This window comes from Poeciliopsis prolifica, unplaced genomic scaffold (genome assembly GCF_027474105.1).
Source record: "Poeciliopsis prolifica strain line A6 unplaced genomic scaffold, Auburn_PproV2 SCAFFOLD005, whole genome shotgun sequence".
NCBI lineage: Eukaryota > Metazoa > Chordata > Actinopteri > Cyprinodontiformes > Poeciliidae > Poeciliopsis > Poeciliopsis prolifica.
In genome coordinates this window covers 13500607-13512434 of record NW_026562380.1, presented here as the reverse complement: position 1 = coordinate 13512434, position 11828 = coordinate 13500607, and the positions used below count along the sequence as shown (strand labels likewise).

At 44.0% G+C, this 11828-nt stretch overlaps 1 protein-coding gene across 1 annotated transcript; it reads left to right on the top strand.

The window, feature by feature from the left end:
* The first annotated feature begins 676 nt into the window (after positions 1 to 676).
* On the top strand, positions 677 to 11550 carry LOC129359865 (Krueppel-like factor 5). The gene is given in 5 exon segments (XM_055029797.1): positions 677 to 1245; positions 1247 to 1457; positions 2290 to 3328; positions 4430 to 4489; positions 8961 to 11550. Coding segments are annotated over 5 exon segments (1695 nt in total). The 5' UTR covers positions 677 to 1039; the 3' UTR covers positions 9140 to 11550.
* The last annotated feature ends 278 nt before the right edge of the window (positions 11551 to 11828 follow it).

Here is an 11828-nt window from a genome sequence, read left to right as displayed (position 1 = left end):
TTAAGTAAAATATCGTCATTAGTCCGTCCCATCTGCTCTTTACATTCATTCGTTATACCATTGCAATGTAAGGTTTTGGTTTTTTTATTGTAAGCATGTAACACTTTGATTTACCTTATTGCTGAGACATGTTCTACAGATTATTTATATCTTATAAACCAAACCAAATATATAGTGTATTTATGTATAGCAATTCATAATCACATTGAACAAATGTAAATGTATACATTTGTTGTCTGTTGGCCCAGTGGTATATTTCCTGGATGCAAATACCTGTTAAGGTACGTCAAAGACATAGGTCTACTCTTAACTGTCAGTATTTACTTACATTTGAGAAACAGGAAATAATCTTAAATGGAAAAATCTTGAATTGGCTTTCCTTTATAATCTTTCCCTGGGATGCAGTTTTCCGTGTTTCTTGTGCAGTTTTTTTGCTTCCACTCAACTTTCCACAAATATGTTCAAATGCATCACTTTATGAATGACCAGCTTCTTTAATAAATACATTTTACTGCTTAGTTCACAACTGTCAAGTCAGCAGTTTTCAACGATTATGCCGGACATAACTTTATGTTTTCAAAAATAATAATTTTCTATTGGTCTTATGTAAGATAACGTCTTGGACTCAGGGTTAGGGTTAACTTCCATGTGAATCTTGGGTTTCCACTGGCTGTGACTTAGTGTCTGGGGACAACATGTATGAATTGTATCAATCAGTTTTAGTGTGAGCATTAGTTTCTTTCTGTTAGTGGAATTGAAACATATCTACTTTTAAATAATATCAAGCTTGTTAAAGCAGGATGAAAGAGAAATGTACATTTTTTTTTAAAAAGCGTTCACAATTAAAAATGATGATCAGTTCAGGGTGTGCAAACAAAATTGAGAGACGTGGAGCGTATTTTCTGCTGTCGCGAAAAAAAATGAAATGTTCTCCACAGTTCCGGCTGGCCGGCCGGCCCAGCACGTTCCAGGACGCCTCTGTGAGCTTATTTAGATGGAGCGAAGGGCGGTGGCCGGTGAATGAATAATCAAGGCTTCCATGGGCGGCGCAGGCTCCGTATTTACACTGGGCCGCTCCGCCCTACGCAGAGATAGAAAACTGTCTGCGGGCCGGAGGGATGGAACAAGTGGAAGGAGATGTTGCCGACAGGCACACATTAATTACTCCGCCACACGCTCTGCGACTCGTCCGGCTGCGCTCCTTCCCCACTGCGCTGTAGCGGCGGCGGCAGCATCCTCCTCCTCCTCTGCAGAACAGGACGAGCGATCATCCGGGCTGCCTGCGTCGGAGCTTCATGGCCGCAGCACTGACTATGAGCGGCGCGCAGGAGGACCCGTTCTACCCGCTGCAGAAAGCGACGCTGCCCGCCGCCTTCTCTCTGGAGGACTCGGCGCTGTTCGGCCTGGACTGTAAAATCTCGGAAGCGGACAAGGCAGGGCACAATGACTACACGCAGGTAAGGGAATCGAGAGCAACTTCACATGTTATGGGTTTCTTTGAATGGGCGTGGCAGATGGGGAACAGCGAACCCAGATTTTGTTTCTCCGCTCCTGGCCTGGAAATGGAGCCGGGCTCCGGTGTCTTGATTGTAGTCATCACTTTATTATTTTTACTCCGCGTCGGGCCGCGGTAAGCGACCCGGCAGCTCCGCCTGAAGTCGCCTTCAGCGCGTGTTTGTCTATGCCAGGCAGCCAGTTGGTCACCAGCTGTTGGTCTCCCTTTGGTGTCCACTCACACCATCATACCACAGTGACGACAACTGACTCGGACAGAAATGTCCCGGCCGGCTCTGTCCCCAGTTAGGAGGAAACTTGTGCAGCAGAGGAGAGAAGTGTGTGGAACAGCTGGTAGGTTGTGGAGCCTCAAATAGCAGCCCATCCCCAGGCTGCTGCTGCTGCTACCGCTGCTGCCGCTGCAGCGGACAGGGAGACATGGGTGGTTCCCTTCCTTCCTCCCCCTCGTTCCCTCTTGTTTCATCCTCTGCTGTCAGGTTTAAGTAACTTTCACGGAATCCAGGTGGCGCTTTTCACCTGAACTAGACTGACCTGTGAATGGACAGCCGCGACGAACCAAAAGTCAAAACATGCTTGTATCCTTCACTGCTGGAAACAACTAGGTGTTTGAGTCAGCTTTGCAGGCAGCGAGGGAATGTTGCGGCTGCAAATTGATGGCTACTTGATAAATGCTTCAGCAGTGACTGTTCCTCCCAAACTTCTGTCTCAGAATAGTTGAGTGGAAGCTTTGCGCTCGAATTTGTTTCTAAGCGCTTGGTTTGTTTCCTCCAACAGGTGAAGTGTGAGATGGACAGGTATCTCTCCCCTCCCGCCTTTCCGCCCCAGGCTGACGGCCAGCAGAAGTCGCACACAGACAACACGTCGGCGGCGGAGCAGTTCTTTAGCGGAGACCACGCCGGGGCTCCCTACACCCTCAACATGAACCTTTACCTCCCCGACGTGGCCTACCTGAGGATGGGCTCGTGTGAGCAGGTGCGGCCCCCTCAGGCCCAGGGCCGCACCGGCCTGGCCCAAATTAAAACGGAAGCTGCCTCGTCGTGCTTCGGCCCGCACCTGCAGCCCCACTGCCCGCACGGTACGCCCGCGAGCGGCTGCGGCACTTCCGGGCACGAGCCCGGCAACGCGGCCTTGGAAACCTCAGCCATAAACATGTCGCTAACAGGGTTACCGGACTTCACGAGCGTTTTCACCCAGTCGGGGGGAGAGGTGTTCATCAAACAGGAAATGCCGTCGCAGTTCGAGCAGCAGGGCATCCACCACGACGGCAGCGGCTCGCTCTTCCAGCTCCTGAACGCCGGCTTGGATCATCACCACATGGATGGCATGGAGACCCAACAGCAGCAGATGCAGCACAATTCCAGTGTCCATGCACCTTTCCATGATTTACCAGTAGCTTCGGCTTCTTCCCAGCAAGAGCAGGGCACCAAGGCGGACTACCGCAGGGTCTACGCGCATCGTAATGCTCAGGTGCACTCCCATTACCTGCAGCAGCAGGTGCCCTACCTGCCTCCCTCCCCGCCCAGCTCCGAGCCGGGCAGCCCCGACAGGCAGAAGGAGCTGCTCCACACCCTGTCCCCTCCTCCTTCGTACGCCGCCACCATCGCTTCCAAGTTGGCAGGGACCACGCCGGGGCTCGGACCCGGGCCCGGACCCGCCGCCTTCGCCCTGCCCACTCCAGTCCAAGGCCCGTCTCCGGGCCTCCCCCAGGGCCCTGCAGCCCAGACCACGACGCAGAACTCCGGGACCGTCCGATACAACCGGAGGAACAACCCGGACTTGGAGAAACGCCGGATCCACCACTGTGATTACCCAGGTCAGGTCAGGAGAGCAGCACGCCCTCCACATTGTGTGTGAGTGCGCGCGTGTGTGCGTGCACGCGCGCTGATTGTTTCCCGGCTGTATTGTATTTTCCCGGTGCTGTGGTCAGGCCGGGCTGACGACTGGCCAGTCGGAAAGGTCAACATCATGACAACCAGATTCGTTTTAAGACTCCCCTGCATTTTTTTGAAATTACACGTTGTTTTTGAAACTTCTGTCCCAGACCTCTGGGCTCACCATGCCTTCCTTGCACTCTGCTTACAACTGCAGCAGCTTCGCTGACATGTAAATCAGCTGTCAGTGCATTTTCTCTGACCATAAGCTCAGAAAACCACTTTGCATTTATTATCGCAACCTAAACGATTGTGTCACCACACAGCCCAGAAACCCTGACTGTTGAGCCTAAATCATCGCTGGAATGATTGTGGCATGAACCTGCGCTTATGTGGTTGTTTTAATTACACAGATGTTTTCCTGCAGCCATTTGATCTTTTTTTTCCCCTACACACGCACTCACACATTTGCATGCGTGCTTGAGATAGCTTGCTCAGGTTAAAGTATTTTCTTAAACTGCCTGACAAACAGCCACACACATTCAGGCTGTACGATGTGCAGCAACTTGTAGAACATGAAATGTTAACTAGCCTGTGGCAGCAGGTAAAGGAGAGAGGGGAAGAGGGGGGGGAGGATGGAGGATTTCTGTGTAGCTTGTTCGTACACGTTTCTTTAAAAGTGAGATGACACGCATCCATCATTTCCACGAATCCACCTCTCACATAAGTATCTGTTAGTCGTACTCTTGTACAGTGCAAACACAGCAGGGCAGGACGTTTCTAAATATTATTTTTCACTGATTATTTTGCTTATTGGGACGAGCTACATCCCCACATAGACTGAGTTTGAACAAAGAGCCATGATACTCTGTTGAGGATTTCCACAGCATTTACTGTGCTTCATTCCACACAGCTTCTGGTCTTCATTAGTTCAAATTTCTTGCATACCGCAGCTCGGTTTATTGGGTAAATGCATATCTGACACAAGCAGATTATTTGGTCTAAGCTGTCTGCTTTTGTTTATCTCCATCTCTGTGCTCCAGGCTGCAAGAAGGTCTACACCAAGTCGTCCCATCTGAAAGCCCACCTCAGGACTCACACGGGTAAGGCGCTCCTCTGATCGATGCGCTTTTCGGGCCGCTGCGCTCGGGTTTCAAGTGTCTGCGCTGGCACCGTGTTGCTAGGCAGACCCCCGTCTTCTCGTCATGTGTTTGTAAGCATATCCTCATTCCACATCCTCACCCCCCCCCCACAATATACTATTCCATCAAAACAGGTGGAAGTGCCACACTTCTGCCAGGGGACAGGGCGGATGACTCTGGCAGTATGTGATTGGGGGGCTGGGCGTGTGGTACCATCTTTCTCAGATTCACGTCACCAGATCAGATAAAATGCACCTTCTCAAGGCCGGTGTTGCTTTTATTGCTGCTATTAAAGCTACTTGTCAAACTATTTGTAAAGCAAAAAATACCTATAGAGGTATTTTGTTGTAAATCGTTATTTTATTCAAGATAAAAACGTGCCTGCCTCTGATGACATCACGCAAAGGTGTAAAACAAACAGATTTGTTTTGAAAATGTTTCATGCCAGTGTTGTCAATATCCCATTCATTGCACTTTGTGTGGCTGCGGGGAAAACATTTAAGCCATATATGAGAGCACTTCAGGAAATCTGGCAACAATAAAACACACTAAAGTGATTTGTTTCAGTTTCCTGCTGACTGGAATGGACAGATTTTGGTTTAAAAGATCTTCGGCGATCATATAGAGCCACCTTATTTTTAAAACAAAAAAGCAAACAAGGTCTGGTCGGTATGAAGTATTTTTCTGCCAAAAACTATCAACAGACAGATTTATCTACTCAGTCTTAGTTAAACCCATCCATCATTCATGCACCTGCAGAACAGCAAATACCATCAACAGCATTTCTGTCCACAAGGGATGTGAGAAAACAACTACTTTTACATTCTAAAAATGTTTAAATGTCCAAACTAAAATTTTTAAAAAGATTGCGTTCCGAATTTTATTTAAAATAAGGAGATTTTGCTTGAAATTATAATTAGGTGGACTTTTTATTTTTGATTTGTCTCATTAAAATGTCTATTTCAACCCAAGTCGGTGGTGGTTATAAATCAATGATTTTCATACTTCTGTGTCAGTCATTTATTTGATATTTATGCTTCTAGATTAGCATCTTAACCATTTATTTTTAGAAATTAAATGACAAAATAAAGCAATATGAGATCAAAAATGTATATTTTATGCTGACTATACTGGATTTTCCAGAGTATGGATTACAAGTAGTGTATAATAGGTTTATTACTTTGTGGGGGTTCTGCATGTAAACCAGTCAGGTGGAAGATTTGCAACAGGAGTAAAAACACATTAACACCAGTTAGAAATCTGAAGACAGCTTAAGATTTCTGCCATCACTTGGTGGATGTTTAGTTGCCCGTTGCCAATGAATTTAAGTAATTTGCTTTTATTTATGTCCTATTGTAAAAAAAAATTGGGATCAGATGAATCCAGTAAAAAAAAGCAAAAAAAAATCTACTAGCAGAAGGTCATTTAGTTATTTTTGGTTTGATCGGGATTGGTGATCTGTCATTGTGCGTGTCACACGGCCTTCACAGTTATCCAGACCAAAACCGATGAGAGATGGAATGACACAGATCTATTAAATTTTTGTGCCTCTGATGTCATTGGCCCAAATGAACAGAGCAGAATTATCAGGATTGTTTTATCTAATTATTGTTTTGCCTTTTTTGTTATTTTTTGTGAAATTGTTCAATGGAAATCCATACCTTCTTACCCGGCTTTGATTTTTTTGTTTTGTTTATTTGTATCAGTTCATATTTGTTAGTGAGAGTAAATGCAGTGGATCAAGAGTAGTTTTTACTACGCACAAACTTTTGTCGCCCAAATGCAAAAAACTATTTAGCCCTTCCTGTTTTAAATTTCCCTCCTCAAATAATCCTCGTCGCATGCACTTTCCCATTATCTCTGATCCCCCTTCCGACTCTGTGTTTTCCTCAAGCCATTTCCTCCTTGCACGTTTAGTTTCAAACCGTTTGGTTTTCCTGGACGAGAAGAGTCAACAAACAAGTGCTTAGGTGTTGGGCCCCACCTCGCTCCAGCTGACAAAACAAAGCTTCTGTTGATATCTGGGCATTCCTCACTCATCTGGAAGTACACACAAAAATCTCTCTCTCTCTTTCTGTCTCTTTCCTTCTCTCTCTCTCTCTCTCTCTCTTTCTCTCTCTCTCTTTCTCTGTTTCACCCAGAAACAGTTCCACTCATTAATCCGGATGATTTGTGCAAAACGGCTGTGTGTGTGTGTGTGTGTGCGTGCATGAAGTGCATTTCAGTATTAGGAACATGACACGACAATTAGATCATTCATGCTGCAGGCTGATTGTGGTTATTTCAGTTATTACAGGCCACAAGATGAGAGAACAACACGTAAACGGTTGTACAGCTCCAGCTATATATCCTCCCTGTTCTCCACAGCCTTTTTTTTCCCTCTTTCTGTTCCTTTAATTCAACCAATCATCCTTCTGTCTAGTTTTTTTGTTTGTTTTTTGTTTTGGATGCCTTCCACCTTCAACCCTTTGTGAAATCCCCTTCCCCCAACACTTTATTTCTATCTTTGTCTATTACTCATTCTACATCTCTGATTCAGATGCTTCAGTGCACACACACACACACACACACACACACACACACACACACACACACACACACACACACACACACACACACACACACACACACACACACACACACACACTTCCTCACGCACCTGTCAGTAATCTGTATGAGATGATTCCTAATGCGTTTGGGTCCCGGTGGGAGTTCCCACTCTAATCTCCATCAACATCCATTACCCTGATTGTGAGTGTGTCGGTCTGTATTTGTGTGTGAAAGTGTGTCCAGCTTGTTCTTTCATCGACTCTCTTGCTTGCGTTGTCCGTGTTCAGGTGCGCGTCGATGGTGCGTTTCTTTACTGTGCCGGCGTCGTGATTCATCATGTTGCAGCTTAATTGCTGTGGTTTGAGCAACACTTCGCAGCCTGTTGTGCTTGTTCGGAGAGTTTGATGCAACCCGAAAACACTTAACAGTTGAGGAAGGAAAGTTTATATTGATGAGATTTAAACCTTCTTAAGCCCGCCTCCACACACACACACACACACACACACGTACTCACACCCACACACACGTACACACACCTTTAACCTAAAGGTTAGAATGCTGTGCAGACTTCTGAAGAGATGCAAATCTTTCCACAAAAACTTTTCATTTCTATCAGCCATTTGCATTCTTGTTTTTTTTCTTCTTCTATATACTGAACTCACACCCAGCGACATGCTTGGTGAAACTGATATTTGTATGGAAATCTTTTGTAAAAAAAAAAAAAAAAAAAATTATAGTTTGGTTTTAGATTTACACAGTTCAGGTGTTTAGGGCTACGTTTTTACGGCGTGCACAGGCATTTAGTACACCATCTATGAATATCATCTGCCGTCATGCAGGTCCTTATCATGGCACTCCCATCTCTGTGCTTCACTTTCAGCATTTCAGTTGGTCTGGCTACAGAAATATCAATGACATCTGTACACTATATTTGTTTCCTTTGTCATACCTGACTCTTCTGGTCAATTCTTTTCCACTTTCTTTCTATGCTAGAATGTTAGCATGAGGCAAAACAGAGAGTTGTGTTGTTAAATGTTAAATAACATTGGTTTCATCAAAAAATAATTAGGAATGCACCAATCAGTTGGCCAGAGATGGCAATCAGCGAATTTTCCAAACTAGACATTTGCTCTACAAAATAATCGAGCAATGCGTTTTTGTTTTTTAAAAAAATCTGAGTTATTTTGAAATCTTTGGTTAGGAAACAATGCTGTGGTGCATAAATTGGGTCAATCTGGTAATTCTTTCTATTTCCCAATGGATTCAGAGGTACTGTCAAGGAACTTGCAGCACATTTTTAGAATTGATGTCATTTTATACTTTCTGAGTCAAGATTAACAAAAACAATAACAAATGTGCAAATGTTTACAAAGGAGCATGTGCATTTCTTGTAAGCTAGGCGAACAAACCCTTAAAGATGTTTGGACCAATGAGACTGAAGCAAGCGGTTGGGTAAAAGTTGAGGCCGCATAAGGTTTCTGCAAAGCGCCTGCAGCCAGAGGCGTGGAATGAAGAAGTGACAAACAGCCTGAACCCATCAAAGACATGCCAGAAGTAGTGGTAGACAATACAGAGGAGTAGCCTATCTGTGGGAAACTTGCACAGTGCTGGTGTTGGAGTGCTTGATAAATGCCTCTGAGTGACAGTGTTATGACTGTATATCCTGTCAGACAACTGGAATTTTCAGCGAAGCCTGTTTTCCCAGTTTCTGCACCAGACTGTGAATCACTCGAAGGATTTAACTTGTTTTCACAGAAAGTGTATCGCCGTCATTAGTATGTGCGTCCCGTCACTCGGACAGTTTGTGAAAATGTAAAGGCGTTCAGCTCCACCCTGCTGTCGTATGAACTCACCAAGACTCCCCCCTTCTCCTTCGTTGCAGGTGAGAAGCCGTACAGGTGCACGTGGGACAGCTGCGACTGGCGCTTCGCTCGTTCCGACGAGCTCACGCGCCACTACCGGAAACACACGGGAGCCAAGCCCTTCCAGTGCACCGTCTGCTCCCGCTCCTTCTCCAGGTCCGACCACCTCGCACTGCACATGAAGAGGCACCAGAACTAGCCACGTTTTGCACGCGTGCCACGGTCGTGCCGTGCGAGCCCTCGTCCCGAAATCTCACGCAAAGCACTCGGCTCGTGTCCGACAGCTACAGTGTTAAGCGGCTGCGCGATGCCAAGCAGCTTTGCTGGCATCCCAGCCCCCCCATACCCCACCCCACGCCACCCCGGTGCTGCCATCGATCAATACAATTGTTTGATAGCTAAGGAAGAAAACGGTGGCCAAGAAAATCTTTGGTTTAGTACCGTCACAAGGTATGATAAAAAATGTCTTTGGACAAGAACAATAACAAAAAAAAAAAAAAAAAAAAAAAAAAAAAGCTCCATAGCGTAAAGAAAATGGTAGCTCCTTCACGTTTTCCGGTCCATTTGGACTTTGTGTGACTGGAAAGAAAAAAATAAAACCCATTGTCTGTCTTTGTTGTAATGTAGAACTTCTTAATTCAAGAAAAACTTTTGTTTACTCATTGGTATGTTTGTTTAAATAGCTGGAATATCCAGGTTTTATTTTATTTAATTCTTTTTTAACCAAATCCTTCGGTTTGCACTAGAACTTATCGTGCATCTCATGCAACAACAAAACGTTCATTATCACAACTGGACATGCCACGCCAGTCACCGCTGTCCGGATATTAAAAATTGAAAGCATTTATTCTCCTGAGACAAAGAAGATGAAGCATAGAAGAAGAAGAAAAAAAAACATGAGAGGAAGGTAGAGATGGCAAGACTGAATTGTTTTTCATTTTATAGAGAGGAAATGTGCAGATGGCTGAGTAACATGGGGACATGGGTGGATTGTAAAGAGCAGCCATTAGGCGATCAATTATTTAGGACAGGCTTTTGATGGATGTCCAGCCGGAGAAATGTAAGCAGACCTGACTCTGTTAAAACAGAAGCAGCTGTATTTATGCACAAGTTTGAATTAAGCATCTTCAGAAATGTTGTTTCTGTGCAGATTGTGCCATCCAACTTTTTATTTTTCATTTTTGCGTTTTAACCAAAGTCTAATCTTCGTCATCAACACCCTATGAAGTGCCTCCTTCTGTGGTTAATGTGTTCCTGTTCTGCCAGAGTGATTAGTGTGGGCGGTTCTTTTAAACACACATGGTGCTGTTTTTGGTTCCTGTTCTGTCAAAAAATAATAATAAATTCTCTGAACTCAGTACAGGGAGAGGGAAACGAGAAACTTTAATATCCTAAAGCTGATCATCTCCATTGTAATATAACAGCTCAGCTCTGAACACTAAAGATGGTACTAAAGTGACAGTCTGTCTCTTTCTCCAAGGAGGTTTTAGCCTTTTTTTTTTTTTTTAATCTGTAGGCAGATAACTAGCAACAGGGCTCCATCAGGCCTTCAAATTTGGACACATGCTCTGTTAGAGGACAGATTTGCTACATTTTTGAAGCTAAAGAACTTGAATATTTTACACATAGATCCATTTAGATAAATGTCTTCCTCTTGCCGCCATTATTACCCTGACAGCAGTTTTGCTCAGCGATGCACCGGTCAGAGTTTATCCATCTGTTTTGTAAAACTTTGCTCCACCAACACTGCTGCTTTTCCCGGCATCTCAAAACCAGAACCGAAGCACGGCAGACTGAGGTCGAAGCCCAGAAAGTCTCTCTCTCTCTCGCAGCTCGATGTTGCTGTTCACAGTTGCTGTCGCCACACTGAAAGGTGCTGCTGTCAGTGCAGCCTGTTTTTTGCCTACATGCTGTGCGTTCACTGAGGGGGAGAATATTTTTGAGTTTCTGACCTGACGATCAAGCAGAAAATCGGCCTTCAGAGTTGATTTCTCGGTGAATCTCTGTTTTTGTTCCACTCCAGCAGTCGACAGTCTTGTTAACCATAACTCCGTGATCCATTAAGACCTACTGTACCTTCTTTCTTTACTTTTTTTTTTTTTTACTAACTAATAAAAACAAAACGGGACCTTTTTTAATGAAATAAAAATGTGGTAGCTTTTGTTTATAGATGTATGGTCTTGATGGATTACTGTATTTACAGAACATGAGCTTAAGAAGAGAATCTGTCCTCTAATATACACCCAGGTGTGAGTTTGATTGTGTGATTCGGCCTTTATAACTGTACTTGTTCATTCACTGCAGGTAGCTTTAAGATAATATAGCACTGTAATCTAACAAGGGAAATCTCTCTATTTATTTAATTGTGTAGAAGCTGGGATATAACAAATTCACTGTGTTGTTTTTTTGTTTGTTTGTTTTTACCCCCAGCAAAAAATGCCTTAATGTAAATAAATGAACTGTAAATACATTTTTGTTCCATTTTTTTAATGTGTTAACAATAGGGCAGAAAAAGAGGAAAATGCCCTGCATCCAAAAATATTTGAGCCTTACTCCTCAATTTTTGTTCTCTCGTCCAAACTATTTTGATGCCATTATTATTATTATGTGTGTGTGTTTATATATATCTATATATATATATATATATATATATATATATATATATATATATATATATATATATATATATATATATATATATATATAGCTTTTTTTTGCTTGTTTGATTTCTTCCAACGTTCCAAAGACAAAAGTTGATTTCTTTTTTCTTTTTTTTCTTCTCTCTCTTCAACTGAGTGAAACCGATGCTAATAAAGTCAAATGACACTTTTACAGATGTTGTTGTCCCGGCTGAAGTCATTGCCACGCCGTCGCGTCCCCGCATCCTC